Consider the following 24038-nt stretch of genomic DNA (forward strand, 5'->3'; position numbering starts at 1 on the left):
AAAAATAATGCCTGCCCAATACTGAAAACTCACAAGACACAGAAGTTCAAGATGAAAGGTGTCAGTCCTGATTCTGTCAGTGAGGATCCCTCTGATGGCTTTGTACATCCATTTTTCCATTTCCACAAAGATATGCTGTGACCAAGCTTATTATAAATATTAGTAGGAAAATTGTAGGTTGCCATCTGTGGGGGCTCAGCACATGGATTCAATGACATTTCTTGGGTGGCTTTTCTAAGGGTTTATTTCCCATCCTCGTATAATCCTCACAGCTGAAAGAGCCCTGACAGTGAATCTGGTGAACTTCTGTTTTCTCATGTGACAGGATGAGCCATGTGAGGGGAGGAGGGCTGGTCGGGTCACTCAGGGAGTAGGTGGCCCAGCTGGGTCCAGCACATTTTCCATTTCACTGTCTCTTACCTGGGTTTTAGATTGTGGGTTAAGGGCTAAGTGGCATTGGGACAAAGGGAATATTGCTATATTTGAATAACTAAAACCAGGAAAAACCTACCTTTACCTTAAGTTTGCTCAAATGACAGATTTTTAACCTTCTTTCCGGTGGAAGTAAGAAGGAGGACATGGTCTCCTGTTCCGCATGCCGGGCCCACTCTGTGTTTGAACATCAGTCTTAGATTAGTACGGAGATGGACTGAGAAACACACTTGAAAGGAACTTGCATTATTAGCCATACATAGCTTACATTTTATGACCTGCTTAAAGATGCAGGGAGCATAAATCTTGGGGGAAGACTGTCTTATTTACTTGATCGTCTTTTCTGCAGATGGGATGCTTGCATCAGAGCCGGGCTGGCTTCAGATGTCTGATCCAGGACATTTTAGCTGAACTGTATGAGTCCATTAAACAAATGTAAGGGTTTTTGGGAAAGCAGGGCTGTGTCTCAAACCAAATGTTTTACATAGAGAACATCTGGGGACTATTGGTATTTGTGTGTACAGTACATCAGAAAGCAGCTTGGTGGGGCTCAGCTGGGATGTTTCTGGCCTGTGGTTGCTGGATTTGACAGTTTTGTTGTAAGGGAATGGTTCTTATGAAGTGTTGCCATATAGGCAGGGCTTGATTCAGGAAGGAGTGCCTTTGGTTAGCTGCACACTCAAATTGTTCTGATTAACTCCCCAGCCTGATCGTCCACAGAATTTGAACAGTCTGCTATCTGAGCTGGTCTCCCCCCAGGCCTAACCTCCCAAGAAAGGAAGCATCACGATGCCAGGTCTCAGGGTGTTTCTTCTTTTTTACCCTGTGGTTCTGTCGATTTGATGAAATTGTGGGAACAGGTGTGGCCTCGCAGAGGCAACATTGGCCAGAAAAATCCAGGTACCTGGTTGAAACTTGAGTGTAGCCCTTATGACCTGTGACTTGGGGAGTCCCTTCTTGGTTTCACATTTCCTCTCTTGCAAAATGAGAAGCCTATCTCAGGGGGCAGAAGGGAGAGTATGGTAAAGTGGGGTGGTGTTGTATACATGGTGTGTGTGGGTCATTTACACACCCTGGTCTTGCATCCTGGGGTTTGTGGTCTTACCCACAAGGATAGAAGTGGTGTGGACTAGAGTGGAATCGGATATTATCTGGGTAGGTTGTCTGGCTTTGGCAACTTGCAGTTTACTGGGCCAGGTTGGTGGTTATGAGTGGATGGGTGTTCTCATTCTTATAAAAGTTAAGATGATATTTGTCACGTCTGATTATATTCAACTCAACAAATGTTTATTGAATGTCTGCTATGGTGCCGGTTTTTTCTCAGATATCGAGGGCACAGGGATGAACAAAGTAGTTAGGGTTTCTGTCCTGTAGCCTCTGCTTGCTGTGCTTGGTGTTGACCATGAATGACCCTCCCTTTTATTGGGTTTTATGTTGCCTGTGATTTAGGTACCATTGTCAAGGACTAGTGTATCAGTGTGCTCAGGCTGCCGTAACAGAATTCCACCAAACTGAGTGGCATAAATAACAGAAATTAATTTTCTCACAGGTCTGGAGGCTAGAAGTCCAAGGTCAGGGTGCCAGCAGGGTTCATTTGTAGGAAGGCCTCTCTTCCTAGCTGCAGATGGCCACCTTCTCATTGTGTCCCCACATGCTCTTACATGGGTGAGTGCATGCTCCTGGTGTCTCTGCCTTTCTTATAAGGACACTGGCCCTTTCGGATCAGGGCCCCACCTTCATTTACCCTTAATTACCTCTTAAAGGTTCTGCCTTCAATTATAGTCACATTGGCGGTTAGGGCCTCAATATATGAATTTAGGGGGATACAATTCACCTGTAACAACTGGTAACTATTATAAAATATTATGAATATTATTTGTCAGAGAATATGGCTAGACTTTCTTCACTTTTGAAGATAGGTCAAAATAATCCTGCTGAACCCCCAATTAGCCAGGAAAAAGGGCAAAACTCCAAACAATTTAGTACAGCTTTATCGTGGTCTGAGGGGAAATTATTGTAAAAATTACATCTGGATGCTTCCTGAAGATTGGCATTTTGACTCACACCAGTCAAGTGAGACATGGCCCATTTTGTGGAGGATGTGACTGAGTGTGGGCATGCAGTATGTGTGAGCAAAGGGGACAGTGGTGATGTGTCCTTTTTAGAGACGGGAAATGAATGAGCAAAATGAGACTCAGTTTTGGTCTTATTTAGGAGTGTGAGTGAGAGACAGAGGTAGAAATGGTGTATATGGGGGGAGACACATGGAAGGATTTCTCAGAGGCCCCACCTCTGCACATACACATCAGTTGGCCTGTGATCACACAAAAAGACATGTTGCTGGGAAGGGTCTTACAGTCCTAGAAAAAGCATCATCCTGGCCAGACTCTAGGGTCATGAGGAGGGTGAAGTATCTCAATTGCGCTTCTCCTTGTCTGTGCAAAGCCTGTGCATCTTCTGGTCCAGTGCCCCATCCCACCTCCTCTGAGGAGCCCGCCTTGGCTTCTTGAAACCCAAACACAGCAGGTGTTTGCCTGCTTAGTAACCTTGTTCTCCTTTCCTACCCTGACTCATTGGTATCTCCCAGTAGAAGTTAGGGGGTCTTGGTTACTACTGACAGAAATGGACTCCGTGATTCATTGAGGAGAAAACAAATTTGTAAGGCCTGGTGTATCCCACAGGACCAGGCTGGGGAAAAGATAAAACCCAAGGAAGCCCCAAGGAACTATATCTTCTTGGATATTATTGTTGGGATGAATGTCCCAGCCATTTTCAGACCACTTAAAATTCAATTCTGGGGAAAGAACATCTTCTTAGCCAAATCCTAGAATCATGGGTCCACCCATTGGCATTGGCAATGGGTCTACCCATTGACTGACAGTCTCTTTAAAACTGCATGTAATGATATCCCCAGAGCAAAGTCAGGGTGTTTCTATCAGTTGAAGGGTGAATGGGTGCAGGCAGGGAGGAACCCCTATGTCCACTGTCCTTTCCAGTAGGATTGTAAGCAACTTAAAGGGAATGTCTGGATCATGTTCTGCAAGACCTGGATCTCTGCCTTATCCAGAGCAGATTTGCCAAAATTGCTTGCTGGCGAATTGACTCATGATTGCATCATTTTTAGGGACACACCTCCCAGATTCCCCCCACCCCCTCCAATTCTGCCTTTTGTCCAACTGCATTGGCTGGCCTCACAGAGAAAAGCAAGGAATACCAATGGATTTGCTTTTGAAGATGGAAGCAGTTTAAATACTAACTAAGAACAAGACTTAGGGTGGGGACAGAGCAGTGTCTTCAGAGATTGCTTCAGCTCAGATTTATCAGATACCTGCTATGTGCCAGGTGCCATGGCACTTGCCTTGTGGGTGCGGTACAGAGCTTATGAGTACAGGTACTGGGTTCTGTGAGACCCATCTGTTCTATTTATTAATTGTGTGCCCTAGGGCAAGTTACTTCACCTCCCTGAGACTCAGTTTATATTCACTGAGAAAGTAGAAATAATAATGTTTCTGCAAGAATTTAATGAGTGAAAGGTTGAGCAATAGGATGGTGCCCAGTGCCTGGCTCATTGTCAGGGCTTGATAGCTGGTAATTATTAGGCTTACTGTTAGCTATTGTTGGGAATGATCTCTCAGCCCTTCTGGAGTGGGCACTATAATTATCTCCATTTTCTTTCTTTATTAGCTTATAAATAATGGAAATTTATTTTTTAAAGTTTCGAAGCGTGGAAGTCCAAGATCAGGTGCCTGGAGATTCTGTGTCTGGCTATGGCCCCCTTCCTGGTTCATCGACGACCATGTCCTCACTTGGCAGAAGGTACAAGGGAGCTCTCTGGGGTCTCTTCACTAAGGGCACTGATCCCATTCATGAGGGCTCCAGTCTCAGGACCTAATCAACCCCTTAAGGTCCTGTTTCTAAATACCATCATATTATCTCCAATTTAGGGGTGAGCAAGTTCAGGCTCAGTGGTTTCCCTCAGTGGAATCCCTCAGAACAAGTAGGGATTCAACATTTGAGAGACAAGTAAGTAAAATAAGACTGCATGGCAGGTGGCTGTAGAATGATAACATGTCTTGCTTTGGTTTTGTTTTTTTAAGGGTCCTTCCCCCTAGCTTTATTGCGATATTATTGATATAACATATGTAAGTTTAAGGTGTACAGTGTGATGATTTGATACACGTACATGTTGCAAAATGATTACCACTATGAAGTTAATTAACACTTCTTGTCCTCTCACATAATCATCGTGTGTGTGTGTGTGTGTGTGTGTGTGTGTGCATGGTGATAACATTTCAGATCTACTCTTTTAACAACTTGCAAGTACATAAGACAGTATTGTTTACTATAGTCACTGTGCTGCCCATCAGATCCTCAGAACTTATTCAGCTTATAGCTGGAGGTTTGTGCCCTTTGTTTTTTTTTTTTTTTTTTTTTAAGTTTGTGCCCTTTAACCAACATCTTCTATTTCCCTCCTATCCCTTGGGCCCTGGCACCCACCAGCGTACTCTCTATTCCTATGAGGTTGGCTTTATTAGATTCCATGTATAAGTGAGATTACACAGTATTTGCCTCTCCCTGTCAGATTTATCACTTAGCAAAATGTTAAGGTTCCATTTTAATGCGTGGAGACCATATGAGCCACAGCTTTTTGGCATATACTATATGCCAGGCCCCGGGGAGGCACTGAAGCTACAGTGAATAACATAGGAATGGTCTCTGTGTGAATGGGGACTGAGGTTAGGGAAGTGGACTTCTAGGTGCATTATGGGGGCTCATCTTTGGGGGAGGGCATGGAGGGAGGAGCTGGTCAACTGAAGACAGTAGTTGAGATGATCGGTGTGGAGGGGTCTTGGAGCACGAATGGCCAGGAGCATCACATTCTCCGTCCAGCCTGTTCTTTGGATCCCTGTAAGAGCCACAGACCTCCACCCCATCTCCCTGAGGGTAGGAACTGAGTGTTGGGTGTTGGGTGAAGCTTACAGAGCTCTCCTGCCTGACGGGTGGCAGGAAATGCCCGAGGGGAACTGAGCGTGCTCCTCGGGGGTCAGGCTGGCATCGCCTGGGGCTGTGTGCATGTAGCCGGAGGCGCTGCCGTGATGAACTTCCCTGGCAGGTTTGTGGGGGGTTATTAGGGGGCTCATAAGCATGGCTGGTGGATTTTGCAGCAGGGGCTCTGCAGCAGGGCGCAGCCTGCTGACTCTCTCTGGGTAACGGACAATGAGAGCTTCCTTTGGAAGGACAAGAAACTCTGGTTTGTGAGGAGATGCTAAGGGAGGCCTCCAGGAGTCAGATTACAGCCCCGCTGTCCTTCCTTACCTGTCCCGAGTGCTTTGCACACTCTGATTGCCACGAATCAGCTTTCCGAGGAAGAGTTTTGTTGGTATAAAAATAACACCTGAAGAATCTTCCCTTTCACTTATTTATAGAATCACTCAAGCTTGAAATAGGCAATATAATTTTTTTTTTGCTTGTCCTATATATTTTACCATCTTAAGAAATTAAAAAACTTTTTCTCTTTGTTCTGTTCACCTGGATCAGTTAAATTCAATTGACTAATTTTTTCCCTCCACTTTGGAAAACTAATTTTGTTTCTTAGGTCTTTTGTGTCCCTTATGCATTGTTCCCAAGGTCAGCGATTCAGTAGTGGCCTCAAGTTAATATTTAAAAGCAATGTTTTCAGTGAATTAAGAAATAATGGGATAAAAGCCTCCCCGCATGCCCCACATGCCCCGCATGCCCCGCATGCCCCTCATGTGTGCTACCAAATCAGGCTTCAGAAATTGGACCGAGATTTGGACTGACTCGGACAGCAGACTGCATCTCTGGCCTGTCTGTGGGAGGACAGCCCCCTGGCACGAGAGGGAGGTGTCATGCTGAGGAACAGGTCACAATTCACCAGCACGCTTAGGAGTAGCTGTTGCTCACCATCTCAGCTTGTTAGTCCGGGGCCTGGCTGCTGGGGCATGCTTCGCGTATGTACTGTAGATCTTTGGGTGACAGTCTTAGTCCCCCTGCTAGCTGTGGCTCGGAAGTGGGTTAGCACTTGCCCAGAGTATTAATCCCGGACTTGAGGGAGACCTGGGACTCTCGCTGCAGCTCCAGTGCTGCTACTAATTCTGCTACTAACTCTGTGAACCCAGGGCCTGTGCTTTGACCTCTCTGGGACTCAGTTTCCTCACCTGTAAAATGAGGGGGTTGGCATAGAGCATCCTGAGGTCTACCATCGGCTGATCGCTACTCCTTGTGCCGTGTGCCGGTTTCCTTCTCTGTCCTCCTTCCTGTACACTGTCTGCTCCAGGCCTCCATCAACCTCGTGGAGCTGGCACCCTTGGCGTCCTCATTCGCGGATGAGGGAAATGAGCCTATGGTGTGCTTGCCTCTCTGCAGGGGCGCCTGGCCATGTTGTTGTGACCGAAGACAAGGCCAAGGTGCTGATGTGGTTTTTCAGCCATTCCGGTGGGGGCTCTGCTGCACTCAGAGGTTGATAAATAAAGGTTGCACAACCCTAAGCTTATCCAAGCCCGGTTGTGAAGAGCGTCAGAGTGATCAGATGCTACTGGTCCAGGCTGTCCAGCCACAGCCCTCTGGTCTGGCCCTTCCTCTCCCTCCCCAGGACAGTTGGAACCTGGAAGAAAGCAGCTGTACTTTAGATTCTGAGTTGGTGCTGCACTTGGTTTTCGGAAACGTGAAAGTCCAAAAATAAACAGCTGCCTGGCCACTAGAGTTCCAACTAAACAGCCTTGTGAATTTGGGCTCCCTGTGTGGCTCTGCTGTTGCCTATGTCACATGTCTTGTGCTACCAGAGGCCTTTGCATGTGGCGGGTCTTGGGGTCACTCACTGGGCAGAGAGCCTGGAGAGACTTCTGGAGGATCCTGGTGGGAGAAAGCTCCTTGCAGTCCCAGCCAGACCCTCTGTCACCGAGTGGGCTGAATGTGAGGCTCCAGGGCTCACTTTTTGTCTCTTCCTTTGGAGACATTTATGGTTCCAGGTGTGGGAGCCCCAGGTTGTGTGCAGAGCATGAAGGAGCCCATTACCAGCCAGCCTCTAGGGCCTTATAGCATCCACAGGTCTGCAGCCAGAAACTGCCCCCCCGCTGGGAGCAAGCCTCCCATTTGCCAGGGGCACATTAATTCGGGTCACAGAGTCCCCTTAGGGAAGCAGCTTGTGTTTAATTCCCCTCTATATGGGTGGGCAGTTCGTTAATTCTCATTCATCACCTAATGTTTAACATGGCTGCATAGTGTCTAAGTTTCGGAGTAGGAAGTGCCATGGTGGCCACATCTACTCCGACGGTTCTCAAATGTCAAAGTGCCGCAGAATCACCTGGGGAGCTTGTAAAAAATGCTGATGCTGGAATTCAGTAGATTTGGAGTGGGGCCTGGAAGCTGCATTTTACAGTTAGGCCCCACCCCTGGCTCTGGTGCAGGTGGTGTGCTCAGCACTCTGAGGGGAACTGCTCACCCAGAGAATCAGATTGTGTGCTCTGAGCTGGCTCATTGCTTGCTTTGGCATTGTCACTGTTGTTAACTTTCCATGGGCCTTTTTTTTATTTTTATTTTTTTTCCGCTCCTTTGATTCCTGCCTGGTCAGCCATGGCCACTATCTGGTGTTTACAAACCCAGGCACAGTGCAGGGAGTGTGAATGTGCCCACAGTTTCTAAGCCATGAATTCCACCTCCCTTGTGGCATTACCCCGTGCGATAATGACATGCTTAGGCCAGTCCTTGAAAAGGGGGTGTGGAGAGCCAGGGAAGCCCACACGTGTAGATAAAGACCTCCCCGCCTCTCTGAGGTCCTTCTGAGCAGGCCCTGGCCCTGTCAGATAAGAATCTGATATGCTATTCAAATTCTGGAAATAGAACACATTTTTGTAAAAAAATTTTATTTATTTTAGAGAGAGAGAGAAAGAGCATGGACTGGTACTCGCACAGTGTACAGAGGCTAGAGGGAGAGGGAGGGAGAGAACCTCAAGCAGACTGCTCACTGAGCACGGAGCCTGATGTGGGGCTGGATCTCATGACCCTGAGATCATGGCCTGAGCCGGAACCAAGAGTAGGACACTAAATTGACAGAGCCACCCAGGCTCTCCTGGAAATAGAACACATTTTCACGGTGGGAGAAGGGTCAGCATCACCTGAGGCCATGTCATCTCTGATGGGGAGTTTTGGTAAATTGAGGCTGGAGAACCAACTTACAGAGGAGTTTATTTTCAGGACCTTTCATAAGACTAAAAGGTTGCTGGTGGTGCACGGTGGATGCTGTTCTTTGAAGAAAAAGCTCTTTCTTACCCATGCTGTGCTTCCTGGTGTCGGGGGAGTGCATCTCCTCAGTGCCTGTTGATACAGTTCTTGGCTTCTAATCTGCTTCTGCCTGAAGAAACATCCATGTAGTGACATGAATCAACAGGCCGGAGAGGAAGAGGCCCTTGGGCCCCATGGAGGAGTTGGCTTAGGTCCCTGTGGGGCGGTTGCATCATGGCAACTTGCTCAAGTGTTGTCCTGAGTTGGCCATGCTCCTCACCAAGAGCTGGGGGTCATTTAATTAATGAGGGGCTTTGGCTGCAGGGTGGCCTCTTGGGTGGCATCCCCATGGTGATGGCCATGCACTGCCTGTCCGAATAGAAGCCATCAAGTGACCCAAGGGGCTGTTTGGCTTAGGATGCAAACTTACTCCTACTAAGTGATGCTAATGCCATGTTTACAGATGGGCGGACCCTATTTCTTCCCTGCTACTCAGACCCCAAATGCTGCCCCCTGGCACCTCACCTAGGACCCTATAAAACTTTATCCACTTGGAGAGGCCTGAGCTTTATCTCCAGGTTGTGGAGACTGTTTGAGACCCTTGGAGGGATCCTGTCACCTGCCGTGTTTGCTGTCCACCCCAGCATTACCTGTAACCTCTAGAGCCAGAATCCTGGGGCTCAGGCTGTCTCAGTTGTAGCCTTAGCTCTCTATCTTTTACAGACTGGGTGAGTTTGAGAAGTATTTGTCTTTTCAGCACCTCAGTGTCCTGCCCTGTAAAATGGGGCCTTAGTTAGGATTAAAGGAGATAAGGCTCACTGGCACATGGTTAACACTTTAGAAATGCTGGTTATGACCATCTTGAAGAATATTGTCACTGATTTTAAAATGCTGATATGTCAGAGCCAAAGACAACACTAAGATCTCCCTGCAGGCTGACATATGGCAGTGAATGAACATCCATGGGTGGTGCTCTGGAGGGATGAGGGCAGTGACGCTCTCAGTCTGAATCTGGCAGACACACAACCTGCCCAGAACCTCCCCCACTCCCCAGAGCAGGCCAGGAAGACAGCTGGCTGCCCCACTCTGCAGGCAGGCAGGCCGGGTATGAATTTTAACCTGCTCTTGCCTCAGCACAAATGTGGGGAAGGGGAGGATGTGTGTGGGTGATGGGGTGGGGAGAGGCCTATAAGAGGATTTGCTGGGGGCTCGTCACCCCGAAAACATGGCCCCGTATTGGCCAAGCCTCATGTATAGTCACCACCTTTCAGTGGACACCTACTGTGTGCTGGTTACTTTACTCACATTATTCCCGCACCCTACAACTGCCCCAAGAGGGGGGCTATCCTAGGCCCATTTTACAGCCGAGGAAACAGACTTGCAATGCTGGGGCTCATCTGAGGTTGGCCTGCTGGCAGTAGCCTGAGCTTTATCCTGTGGCCTTCTAGAGCCCTGCGCAGCCACCAAGCTCTTAACATTCACAGCAGCCGTGGCAGCAAGTCCTGCCCAGCAGGCTGCAGAATAGGTGGTTTGTGATGATTACCCCAAAAAGGAGAAACTGTGTGAATGCAAGAGGAGGCTGGCCCTGTTATGGTTAACAAGGAATGGGGACTGGCTGGGCTGATGCCTCTTACACAGGCCGGCACTGTGGGGCGGAATCCCGGGTCCACGGCCAGATGTGCCGCTGCATACGGTTTAGACATTAAACTATAGGGTGGCCTTATTTAAAGGCAGACCATTTTATAAGGCACACAGTGCTGTCTAGACTTGGGAACGTTTATGAAAGTGGCTGTACTGCACAGGAATTCCCGTCACTTTGAAGGTGGAGTGACATCTCTCTGGCTTGTGCAGCAACAAATTGCCTTTTTTTTTTTTTGGAGGGTGTATGATTTCAGACATTTGGTAATCTCTTCCTGCTGGGCCCTCTCCTTACCTCTCTCTTTCTTTGTCAATGTGGCTGAGGACTAAGGCAAGCCAGAGAGGAGATTTTCTCCAGAATGCCCCCACCCTATTAGGACAAGTATGTAATTATTTGTGTCATTGTGCTAATTGTCTTTGTCCATTCCCTATCCTCCCCCCAACCTTGAGGGCTGGGACAGAATCTTTGTTGGGTCCCTTCTCTGTCATGGCAGCACTGTGTCTGGTACCTGCTAGGTGCTCCAAAAAAATAAGTGAACCAACAGTCCAGATTCAGAGAAGCTGCAGTGGAGATCTTGAGGTAGGCTTTTGATTCGAGTGAGAATATTTTTTCCCCTGTTCACCTGCATAGGTGACCATGAGGAGAAGATGGAGGAATATAGTCCTGAGGTTGCTTTTGGGGTTCCAGGTTGTTCATCCTTCCATCTGGTCTCGGGCTCAGATGCCATGAATGGTCATGGTGGGTGAGCCTCAGCCGCTCGGAGCTTCCTGACATTTCAGATGAAGCTACGGTGCAAAGACCCAGGAGGCAGATTCCGTTGGCCTTTATGTACTTTGGGGAACAAACGTGGTCTCCATTCCCTAGGCCTTGGCTTGCTGGCCCATGAGGAGCCAGGAGGAATCCTAGTGTGCTCCAAGAGTGAAAGGCAGGAAGGCAGGAAGGGCCTCCCTTCAGGTTAAACATGCTGACAGTTTTTGAGCACTTATCATGGGCCAGGCATGTTTTAACCTCCTGACATTAATCCTTACAGGATCCCTACCTGATGGATGAGCACAGAGGGGTTCTGCAACCTGCCTGAGGTCACACAGCTAGTGAATGGTTTCAGGAAGGCCTCAAAGCCCTGTCCCTCACTGTTACGCAACAGTGCTTCCCCGTGTGCTGGCTTAGTTTATCCACCGGCTTCCTGAAGCAGGCACTACCTTATGTTACAGGAGTTGCACTTCCAGATCTCCTTTTATAAAACAGCTCTTTAAAAATATGACAACCATTTTCAGCTTTCTAGGTCCTACAGAAACAGGCCACAAGCTGGATTTGGTCACAGGCTGAATATGCAGCAAACAAAGAAGCACAAGATAATTTCAGAAGGTGCCACTTGTCCCGAAGAAGATAAGGTGGGGGAAGGTGTGGAGAGAGGGAGGTGGTCATGGCTGGAGCGGCCTTGTGGGCTCCAGGGGTTGGGGAGGGCCGCCCCAGAAGATCCTGGAGCTGACACCCGAATAAGAATATAAAGATCCGCGGCCTGAAGAGCACTTCGGCCCAGGTCTGCGTCAGGTCTGCCCCCCGTTAGGTGTTCCCCACTGACTGCTCTTATTACTGTGGTTCTTCTGCATCCGCGATTTGCCATGTACTGTCTCTGCAGCCTTGGGTGAGTCAGCTCTTGGCTCTTGGGAGTTGAACTGAGATGTCTCCTCCTGGCCTTGACAGTTGCATGGTTCTAAGTGATTTGTAGCCTTTGTCTCAAACTGACTTCCCTCCAGCCCTTTGGAAGATGGGGCAGGATGGAGCCCCCTTTTGCATTTTCAAGAGAAGATTCACTGCAGGAAGAGGGGAACTTTTGTGGAGGGACAGCCACCATGGTTATTAACAGTGTGGAACCCTTTTAGTTTCCTTAATGCAGAGTGGGGCTTTATTAGAATGGGAGCATTTTCCTTTTCATATTGGGCTGGAAGCCTCCCCCTGGCAAACATGCCCTGAGACCATCAGCCTCCTGCTCCACTGTTGGGGGGAACCGACAAGTGGCCTTATTTTCTTACGGCCCACTCTACCCCCAACAATGTCACTACCCTCCCCGAACCCTGGACGAACCCTGGACGGGAAAGAATTTGTGCTTATTGTCATTTGACAATAGAGCCTCCTGGAGGCCAAGTTCAGCCTGCTGCATCATCAAAGGGGGTGGTTTCTCCCCTTGGCCCATCTAATTCATGGAGGAATGCAGGAGATGGTCCAACAGCCACCCACATCCTCCACGGCCTGTGTGTGTTCACTGCTTCCCCCAAGAACCAGCTCCCCGGGTGCCAGGCCCCGCTCAGACAAAATAAAGCCTTCCAGTCATATCTTTACATTTGACGTCAGCATGGGGAGGCTTTTCTTGCTGCATACTGAATAGGGCTGTCGGAGGGCCTGGGGTGGCTTTGAGCCCAGCACCCTGGTGAAAGGGGCTTTGAGGTTGGAAGCTCATTCATCTCTGGGCAGCTTCCTTTGATCCGGCCTGGGGTCTGCCCCCAGTCTCAGGGAGGGCGGTGCCTGTCCCTGGGTTTAAAGCAGGCACCCGTGTTTCCGGTCTGTTTTGTCCATTCCTCAATTGCTCTCATGGGTAGGATGCCAAAGAAAAACTAAGCATCTTCCCAGGGTGCCTGTCTTGGTGGTGATGTCTGACTGGGGTGGTCCTTCCTTTTTTGCTCTAGTTTCATTAGTGCTTCTCCCATCCGTGTTCTCATAACCTAACGCTCTCATCACCCTCGCCTCCCCCCTCCTTTGCCTCCTCCTTCCTCTTTTCCTTTCTGTTCACCTAGCACCTGCCAGCCTTCCCACACTAAGGTTTTTCTCAGGCCTGCCACGTGCCAACCCGGAGTTAAGCACTGCAGATAAAGCAGTTAGATTCCCACTAGTACAGAGGCAAGTAACGACACAAATACTGATTTCATTACAGCTTGGGTGGGGGGGAGTCTGCAGAGCAGAAATATGGGGACCTGCCTGTCCATTTACCTCACTTGTGGGGAGGTCAGTAAGCAGCAACAACAACAACAACAGCAACAACAATAATAATAGCTGCCCGATTCTTACTGAGTTATAGATGGACTGATTGCATTTTAGACATGTTTCCATGTATCGTGGTTGGTGGGGACCTGGTGGAAGCCAGAAGAAGCAATGGTTCGTAGGTGTGAGGACGTTCCTGCTGAGGCTGGCAGGGCTTCACCCCATCTCAATTTAGTTGTGGTGGTGTCCTGCTGGTAACCAGGATGCTGTCTCTGGAGCACTTCGTGCCTTTGTGGTCCCGGGGTTAAGTGCCTTTCATCTAAGAGAGAGTGGTCCAGGTGGGAGCTGACATCACAGAAGGACCACTTCGGAGGGGACGAAGCCGGCTTTGGGAACTGGCCACACATTGGTTGGCAGGCTTCCTTGTTGGCCGTCCCCATCCAAAGTACTTTTTGCCTCCCTTGGAGCCAGGGCCAAGGATTAAATGACGAAGCAACTTGTTCGTGAGCAAAGATGAATCCTTTGGCAAATCTGATTTACCTTATTAGATTCCCATTGTCATTTAATGCTTTTTTATTTATGTGTTTCTTTTGAGTAACTGCTCTGTGCGCTGGCCCTGGCAGCGCTCTACAGTTTGCATTTGCAGATGTTGGCATGGGGATCAACTGGGGCTGGGCAGGGAGTCTGGCTGTCATTGCCTTATGGTCTTATCCTGACTTTTCTGTAGCAGAGCCTTTTTTATCTCATCACGTGTGCCAAACGAAGGTGCTTTGAGCAAGAGGAAAGATGAAGGAAGGATTTGGCCACTGAGCAGTTGTACAAACATTGTAGGCTGCAGTGCTAAGACCCCATGTAGGGGCAGAACTGGCCTCGAGAAGCCCCATGCAGCAGAGCTTTCGCTAGCCTTCGGCAGCTGCCCGGTGGAGCTGAGTGATACTGATTTCAGCCATCCATGTTTAATCATTGATACCCTGTAAACCGAGCTCTCCTTTTTTCAAAAGGATCAGGATTCCTGGAGTAAAGGAATCTGGCCACGTGAAGCAGCCTCCACTTTATAGAAAAAAGAAAAGCCCAAAATAAAAAAAACCAACCCTGCATCCCAAACCCCAGGCTGTTGGAACCTGATGTTTTCTGTTGTTGGGAGAAGGGTGTTTTTGCTATAAACGAAAGATGTGACAGGGGGTATTTTGAAGCTTTATTTTGGTTATTGTCGGTTCTGCCAACAAGTAACATCTGTATTTATTTCCCAAGTTCCCCCAATGGCTGATTTGCATCTGTTTAGTTCTCTGGGTAACATTTCATTTCCTGACTTTATAGGTTGCTATAAAATCCATTCGTAAGGACAAAATTAAGGATGAACAAGACATGGTTCACATCAGACGAGAGATTGAGATCATGTCATCCCTCAACCATCCTCATATCATCAGTATTTATGAAGGTCAGTGATTTTTTTTTTTTTTTACTCGCGTATCAGTTACCATTTCTCATACCACGGGGCCTGCCAAGATTTTTAGGTAATTGTCCTTCTGGGCAGGAGCCAAGTATTTTTCCTCATGATGCAAAAATAGCTGGGTGTTATCTCTTATTTGGTTACTTTGAATGCAACCAGACACACGAAGCACAGCTCACTTTGGTCATAAAATAGCTCCGGCTAGTGCCTTCTTCTAGCTCCTTGCCAGGTCTTTGGTGGTTGCTAAGCAACTGGCCTTATTAAAAGCCAGCATGCGAGACAGCCATGGTTTCTGAAAAATGGCAGTTTGCTGGGTGACCAGGGTCATGGTGGAGTCACGTGTTATTCCAAGTGGAGGCTGTTTGAGTTGGGAGTATCTTTGAGTGGGTCCGAGAAAGAATAGGGATATCTTGGTGGGGCAGATGCTTCACGAATGGAATTCAAGAGCAGTGTCAGTAAAAAGAAAAATGCTCATGCTTCAACTGGTTGCTCCTTCCTGAGAAGAAATGGAAAGTATGAACTTCCTATAGCCTATTTTTTTTCTTTTAAATCTGTAAAAAATACTACTCAAGCAATATGTATTTGTTGCAGAAGTGACTGAAATGCACAAATTAAAGTTTCAAAATACTTTCATTTCTCACCCTCAGTTTGATAAATTAGCACTCTAGCTATATTTATATTTTTATCTACCTCTCTATATCTGTACCTGACTTTTATTCAAAGTTAGATCATACTATTGATAATGTTTTTTTGACTTAATTTTTTTTTCACGTGTTATATCATATATCTCTTCCTATGCAAGTAAGTATCCCCTGAAAGGACATTTTAAAAAGCTTTAGAGTATTCCATTTATGGATGTACCATAATTTATTGGATCTAATTCCTTTTGTTATCAGCGGGGCTTTAGGGACCTTCCTTATAATCATTTATATATTAATTTCTGACGATTATTTTTTTTCTTATGAAAAATTTTCTAGGCTTGGGTTTACTGAGTCAAAGTGTTTCCCCAGAATATTTTTTAATATGCACAGTTGAGTCGGAAAAATGAACCTGTTTCTAATTTGGTCTCATCATAGTATTTTTAATTGTGGTCTGATCATAATACGTTGCACAGTAATGGCTAAGAGGAAACCAGACAGTAGCCTGAAAGTTTTTCTGATATCTATCTCAAGTTTTCCCTCTGATTCCCTGCTGTTTCTGGCCATTTTTTCCACTGTGCCTTCTATTTTTGCTCCTCATCTAGAAGTAAATGTTGGTAACAGTTTTTATCTTGATTTTTCCTAAAACTCAATTTTGGAGCCCGTGGTGAGAGGGTGCTTGAGGGACATTTTAATTCATTCAATCATTTATTCATTTGCAGAATTTCACAAACATCTTTTGCAGTGAGTCTCAAAGTGCAATCTCTGAACCCGTAACATCATATGAATTGGAATTGTTAGAAATGCAGATTCTAAGGCTTCACAAGGATGTGCTGAATCAGCAACTCTGGGGGTGAGGCTCGGCTGTCTGTGTTTTCACAAGTGTGGGAACCACTGGTCTACTGAGTGACCGAGTCTGGTTAAGCACTGGATTATATGTGGTTAGACACTGAAAGACACAATAGGCTATGAACTTTATATTCAAGGCATCATACAGGCATGACAGAAAAATATTACGTGGGGGCACCTGGGTGGCTCAGCAGTTGGGTATCTGCCTTTAGCTCAGGGCGTGATCCCAGGGTCCTGGGATTGAGTCCCACATCGGGCTCCCTGCAGGGAGCCTACTTCTCCCTCTGCCTGTGTCTCTGTGTCTCTGTGTGTCTCTCATGAATAAATAAATAAAATCTTTAAAAAAGAAAAAAAGAAAAGAAAAATATTATGTAGATATGCAAAGCAACATATTCTGGGACAATGGAGTCCTGGAGCTTAGAGGTTTTTGTGGCTGTCAAGCTGGGCTTTGAAAGAGTTATTTTGAGGAAGAATTGGGGAAAGTAGAATTCTGGGTTGATAAAACAAATCTGAATATGCCTGCAAACGAGAGGAACATCTAAAGGTTCAAGTGAGTGGAGATGCAAAATGTAGGATGAGAATGAGTTTTAAAAATTCAGAGTGTTTTTGCTCCTTGTGGCTTCCATGGTTACCATGGAAATCCAAAGGCACTAGTGAAGGATGTCCTCTCCAGTGTGAACCAGTGTGGGTCACATGTTCTGTGGAGCAGCACTGTGTTTGGGATTGCTTGGCATGGAGAAGGAGCCTTCTTTATTGGGAAGGCGGGACAGATTTTTCAGGCTCCTTAATTGGGAGACGGTCTGTGGTAACTGAAGTCTGGCACAGAGAGGCCTGACTCCTTGACTAGCATCATGCTCGCTTTGGCCTTGGGAATCCTGCAGGTTGTATGGGGAACAGGAATCTGTACTCATACCAAGAAAAGGACAGAGATGAATTGAATGGAAGAGCACTTTATTATTAAGGTCAACTTGGCCTCAGCTCAGCCCCCACTGGAGGCTTCAAGAAGAAGAGAAGCCCTTGCTTGTAATTTTAAAGATAGGTACCACAAAACTTAAAGTTCTTTGAGTGACTAGAAATAACTTCCATCGAGGCCTCAGGTGGGAGCTTGGGCCTCCATTCATAAAACCCTATCAACAGGTTTTGGGGAATCAGGAAAGAGCTGGAGTTTTCACATTAGGCTCTTGGGTTTTGGTCCCAAATCCTTGACTGTGGCCTTGACATGAGATTTTGGGTGAGTTGGGGGACTCCCAGGCCTCAATAGCTACACATATAAGATGAGGATAACAATTCTTTTTCTTAGTGTTGTTGATAGGATTCAATTATATGATACATGTTCTGGTAAGCTCAAAAAAGGGAATTATTGTGAAGATAGTATAATCATTACAAATGGTACCTAACTTGATCCATTGGCATGGGTCAATGGGTAAACTGCAGGGTGTTTGTAAGTCCTCTAGAATATTGTATAGTTGCCTATATACAACTATATAGTTGTATACTGTGCCAGTATAGAAGCCACAGCCATAGATGGATATTTAAATCCAAATTAATAAAACAAAATAGTTAAAAATTTATCAGTTCTTTAGTACCACTAGCCACATTTCAAGGGCTCATGCAGCTAGTGGCTGCCATATTGGACAATGTAGATACAGAACTTTTTCATCATTGCAGGGTAGGACCATGCTGGTATTTAATGCTTTAGATGTTGAGTGCATGGGTTATTTTTTTCTGAGGAGAGAGAGGGTGCACAGCTTTCATGAGATTGTCCAAGGGATTCCTGACTTCAAATAGGTTAAAAAATACCTCTACTGCCATCAAGTTATTCTGTGACCTGCAGAAGATCATACAAATAAAACATATTGTTTTTATCCAGAAAATGCCCAGAGACTTCAATGTGGCTTTTTGTTTCCTTTTTAATTTCTTAGAAATCTCTGGTTTCTGTTCTGTTCTCTTTCCCTTCTCCCACGCAAGTTCTGTTTCTCCCACGTCCACTGAATAACTGTGGAGGAGGGCAGCTCCCCTCCCTTCCCCCGAGGTTTGGAGTAGGGAATCGCCAAGGCACCCCTCCAGCTCCTTCACCTCAAACTGGGACCCCACAGTCTCCAGGGCCTTCTGACTTTATCTGCCTTGCTGTCCAGGAGCCCAGGACCCAGCCCTGAGTGAAATTAGACCTCTGGATGTCATCCATGGAATCCTGTACAGTTTACAGGCTCCCTGACATCGAGCCTCATTTGATCCCTACAGCAAACCTGTGCAAGGGGCAGGCCAGGTTTTGCAGTGGTGGAGATTGAGGCCCTGGAAGATTGACTCACCCGGTGTATTATTTGCCACGGCTGCCACAACAGAACACCATGGACCGGGTGGCTTGCACAACACAAGTGTGCTATTTCTCAGTTCTGGAGACCAGAAGTCCAAGATCCAGGGTAGCTCTCTTCCAAGCCTCTCTCCTCGGCTTATAGATGGCCATCTTCTCCCCACATTGTCATATGCTGTCCCCTCCGTGTCTGTGTCCAAATTTCCCCTTTTCAATGAGGATACCAGTAACACTGGATTAGGGCCCACCCTAATGTCCTCAGTTAACCTTAATTATTTTTTTAAAGGCCCTGCCTCTGAGTAAGGTCACATTCTGAGGTTCTGGGCATTGGGACTTCAACATATGAATTTGGGGGACCCAATGTAGTTCACAAAACTGGGTACTGTGGCTAGCTCGTGGCCCTGGCACACAGGCCTCATGACCTCATTAGTTTTCCCTCCGCCCTGCATTTCCAACCTTGTGTAATGTTCTGGCTCTGCAACCCACCTGGGTGCTCCCAGCATCTTCCTGAGGCTGGCCTTTTCTCTCCTTGGCCCTGAGGTGTGGTTGGGGCAGGGTGGTAGCAGCAGGGGTGGGGGATGCAATCTGTGGTCTCTCTGCCAACCCCCGTGTGAAAAGGAACCTTATTCCCGGCAGCTGATTGGTTGTGTGACTGGCCAATCAGGAGCCGTGGCCGGTGCAGCAATGCACAGATTCTGCTAAATGAAAAATCAGTGCCTAGGCATTGATCGGGCTGTGTGGACATCAGCCAAATGAATGGAACTGTGGAAGAACCTTCTGAGCATTTCTTCAGCCAGGACTTCGGTGGTTTAAAATACACACATGCACACATAGCAGCAGCAAAAGCAGCAACATGGCAAAGCAATGTATCTGACCCCCTGTGTTTAGGAACTTTGGGCCTTCCTGAAGGGAACACATGATCGTGGACTATACTATCCAGTGATACTGAAATACAAGTTCCAGAGGAAAAGCAATCCATTCATTCAAAAAAAAGTACAAATATTGAGTGTGTATTACATGCACCGCCCTATTCTAGGCACCAGGGGTACAGAGCAAGCAGGACAAGCCCTGGTCTCATGGGGCTGACATTCCATGAGTAGTCTGGTGACCTAGGTATTGAGCTGGTACCTGAGTGGAGCGGGGAGGGAGCCCCACAGAGACCTGGGCATTCCAGGCAAAGGGAACAGAATGTGTGAACAAAAGATGCCCAGAGGAGAGAAGGAGCTCCTGCTGGCAGATGTGACAGAGGGTCTGTGAGACTGAGGGAGCGAGTGAGTGGTGGAGAGAGGAGGTCAGGGAAGGCCAGGTTTTGACCACAGCAGGGCTGTGGATTTTGTATCAGGAATAGGGCAAAGCCACTGATTTTGAGGAAGAAAGTAGCTTTTATTTAGGTAGAAGTTACTGAGTTTTACTCTGTTTTAGGTTGTGTGCTTGTATTATCTCAGTTAATTCTTATGTTCTTGAAATGCAGACTGCTAATATCCCTCATTTATGGCCAAGTGATTTTGTCTGAGAGGCTAATAAGTACATCTTCCAGGGTTACACCAACTAATAAGTGGTGGGTCTGAGAACTGAACCTTGTCACTCTGAAGCTGGTGCCCCTAATATAAGCCAGGTCAGTTTGGTGGTGCAGCGATCCCTAATTGGGGGTGAGCATTATTCGAGACCCTGAGATACAGACAATTCTTGGTGTTCCCAGGGGTTGTTGTCTGAACTACGTGAGAGCATTAAAGGCCAGCTTCATGGGTATTTTAGAAAATATTTCTGCATCCATCTCAGGAAGAAGCTTGGAGCCCAAATCTAGTCAACTCAGAGATCAAGTGTTTTCTAAACTGCAGTCCATGGAAATGTAAGTTTTCTGTACATTATTCACAATACCCACAGGCTCACAAAATCTGTGGCTTTGCTGAATTAATGCTGCTGTTCACCAAATCTCAAAAATAATTCCTTTCAAATGTTTCTTCCTCGGACCAGACCCTGGGGTTATTCTCCTGTTGACCTAAGGGTGAAGGTGATTAACCCTCAAATTTGTCAACTCTGTGTAAACACAAACCATAACTGGTTTCTAATGCTAAGTAAATAAAAGAGGATAGACATGTACCTTCCAGTGTATGATACTCAAGGTAATAATGTAACTGGAGAGAGAAAAGGAAGAAAGAAATCTCTGACTCCATCTCTGAGATGGACCCCTGTTTCCAGTCAAAGGAATTCCATTCTCTCAGTAGGGTGGGAATTGACAATATGGAAAGAACAGCTGAAAAGGAAGTGCCCGCCAGAGCTTTCAACTTGGCTGCCTAGGATGGAAGAGATAAAAACAGTTTTTGCCTGAGGTTCTGATTTCAGGACCCAAGTGCAAACATCAAAGGCACGTTGTCTCGCCTTTGCTTCCCCTTGAAAGCCTAGGAGACCCAATCTGTAAAACCACGAGAATGTACATCTTGCCACACAACACTTTAGGGAAACTTAGCACCCCATCTGGTAACAGTCCTGCTAGGCCAGGCCAGGAATGAAAGGCGAGGGCGGGGGGGTGGTAGTGAGTGAGGGAGATTCTCTTCCTGGCCCTGCAAGATGACATTGTTTCATCAGCCTTTACACTGCAATATGCTAGAACGGGCCAACCCTTTCATCATGTTCTCTGTGCTAGGGAAGGATGGCCTTGGCTTTCAGGAACAAAGGGGGAAGCCTACTGGACCTTGGTCAGCTGGGATCTCTCACCTTTGGAAGAGTGTCTGATATTTTAAAAAGCCAAATAGAACAAGCAAATGTGCCTCCCTTGATAAGCATGTATATCTTGTGAGCTTTAAACCTGCTGCCTAGGAGAAGACGTAAAAGAGCCTATATTCTAAAAAATTCTCTGAATTCCTACTATAAAGACACTTTGGATGAGGTGGGTTTTTTTTTTTTTTTTATTAGTTAAAAGGTCTTCCATCTTCCTAGAAGTATATGTTACATTGTGCTTTTTAAAGCTACCTAAGCCCCCTGAGAATTTGTTAGGTTTTTCTGGAAGGGCATATGGTTCTTGCCTGGTGGCAAAAATCACTGCTCTAAAAATCCACCCAGAGATGTAGAGGAGAAACCAAGAGACAGGGTCTGTGGGAGAGCCTGTAGGCTGTATTGTGAGCTGCAGGCTTGGATGACTGGTCATTCTACTTCCTGCCTTTTCCTCTCTCTGGTCAGGGGCAGTGGGGCTGGTACAAGACATGTCCACAGGACAGAGCAGAGGTTCCAGAGTCGCCAAGTCTGGCTGCCCCTGCAAAGTGACCCCTTGAGAATGGCAGGACCCTGATTAACTGCTCAACAATGCATGGGAGCCATGGTTCTCAGAAGGACCCTCAACCTGTGGCATCTGTGTTGCTTGGGGCCACCCTAGATCCAAGTGTGTGTAATACCCAGCCCTCTGGGTGACTCTGATGCACTCTCAAGTTTGAGAACCGTCATGTTAGAGAAACAGCTGCTCACTGGGTCAGAAACTAAGGCAGGGCTCATGTCTAGCATCAGTTATTTGGAGATACCTACAGTTGAAGCAGTCCACATTTTTCTTCTCAGATTCAAGTGCCCTACCCCAGCCTTCTATCCCGCAAGCAGATCCTGATTGAGGAAGGCTTTTTTTTTTTTTGTTAAATATAATTTTAATTACCTTATGATATTCCATTGAACGGATATACCATAACTAAGCAATTGTCTTTTTTTAAATAATAAATTTATTTTTTATTGGTGTTCAATTTGCCAACATACAAAATAACACCCAGTGCTCATTCTGTCAAGTGCCCCCCTCAGTGCCCGTCACCCATTCACCCCCACCCCCACTCTCCTCCCCGAAGAAGGCTTTTTGAAGGCAGGGAATGGCTGAACTGATCGGACTGATAAGGCTGATGTTCCTTAATTCTACCCAGTGGTCCCACTGATTCATTTGATCACTCTTTGCTTTTATAAAAATGTAGCAAGTACTTAGATCCCTGGTACTGTTCTAGTAGGGTGAGTAGGTGTTTTATTGTCCCAAGTAGGCTTCGATTTGAATGAGCCAGTTGCTCTTCCATGACCTTGGGCTGAGTGACTTAACCTGTCTGAGGCTCAGTTCTCTTACCTATAAAGTGAGACCAGCAGCTCACTACTTGCTAGATAAGGTTGTGAGGATTAAATCAGATAATGAATAAAATTGTTAAGCACAGTATCAATAAATAGTATTGATTATTCCTGATGGGATTATTCCTTTAGGGCTCTGAGAGGTCCTTAATGGCTGGATTATCACCTTCTTTTGGGAGGTGTTAAAAGAGAAGGTTGAGGCCAGATTGCCTACATCAGTGAGCCTCAGGGCTGGACACACATCAACATCTCGTGAGACACAGGTAGAAAATGCTGATGCCGAGCCTCACCCCTAGAGACTCAGATTTAATTGGCCGGACTGAGAAATACAGACTTAATCCTGCAACCAAGAGGAAATGAGCCCCACTCTCAAAACTTGTCTTGGTCTGATCATTTGTCATCAGTGAATTCCAGAGAAGAATGTCTGTCTGGCTGTGATCACCCATGAGCAGTGAGTGATACCTTCAGGCTTGGGTTTACTTACTGTGCCATTCGGTTGCTGCCCTCATCAGGGACTCAGAACCCCATGAAACAGTTTGTTGAACTTGGCGAAGTGGTGTGTTATGCTTGTGTTTACTCTTTTGAACCCATGGCGAATCGCTGAGTATTTTAACACACTCCCTGTGCGGCCAAATCTGCAAGTTCCACATGAAGGCTCTGCAGGCTGGGCCCAGGGTAAGGACTCGCCCTGGTTTGTAACTCAGCACCAGCTCTCCCTTCACGTTTCATCACACGAATGGGCTCTTCAGCTGTGAATATGTCCAGCCACGTTTCTAATGAGTTTCCTATTAAGTTAGCTGTTTGACCTTCAAGTGTATTATTTTCATTGTTTTCATTTGATTACACCCAAGTCGTTTTTCTAGAGGCTGGAGATTAGAAATAAAACAACTAAAAACCAGTGCTACTCCCTGGCTGTCCTGCCTCGCCCTCTCAGATTTCCTGGAATTCAATATTGTCTGGTGCCTCAAATAATACTTGTACTTGAAGTTAATTTTTAAAGAAAAAAAATGGAACCATGTAGTCGTATGATGTAGGATCTTTTGAACTGAAGTGTGATGGCTCTGTTAATTTGCCTTGGTGATCAACAGCGTGCATTGGGGAAGACTCGTGAGGCATGGAGGAGGCCCACTCCCCAGATGATTTGTGACAGTGGGTTCATCTGTCAGGGGTGGCTCTGAGGTTGGGATCCATACTTTGGAAAACCACTGGGGTCTGAGGAACAGGCCCTAATTATGAGAGCTAAGCTTGCCTTTACCTTAGGCTTGGCTGCAAGTCCTTTGACGTCCCTGAGTTTTAGTTTACTATTTCTCTGATCTCGCCCCTTCCTCTCATCCCTCGAGGGCACACATGTGATCTCAGGCACAGATTTTGCTAATACATATCCTTAAGTATCCTGGATTTGATTCAGGCTTGATTTCT

The 24038-nt window shown here is 46.7% G+C and overlaps 1 protein-coding gene across 2 annotated transcripts in view; it reads left to right on the forward strand.

The window, feature by feature from the left end:
* Nucleotides 1-24038, forward strand: part of NUAK1 (NUAK family kinase 1) — a 72567-nt gene that overhangs the window by 19080 nt on the left and 29449 nt on the right. The window contains exons 1-3 of one of the 2 annotated variants that reach the window (XM_072742366.1): nucleotides 3710-3823; nucleotides 4148-4248; nucleotides 14606-14726. In XM_072742366.1, the coding sequence (XP_072598467.1) occupies nucleotides 3766-3823; nucleotides 4148-4248; nucleotides 14606-14726 (280 nt within the window). In that variant the 5' untranslated portion in view covers nucleotides 3710-3765. Of the gene's footprint in view, nucleotides 1-3709; nucleotides 3824-4147; nucleotides 4249-14605; nucleotides 14727-24038 lie in introns of those variants that run through there. The other variant, XM_072742364.1, reaches the window with a different exon arrangement.

This window comes from Vulpes vulpes, chromosome 16 (genome assembly GCF_048418805.1).
Source record: "Vulpes vulpes isolate BD-2025 chromosome 16, VulVul3, whole genome shotgun sequence".
Lineage (NCBI taxonomy): Eukaryota > Metazoa > Chordata > Mammalia > Carnivora > Canidae > Vulpes > Vulpes vulpes.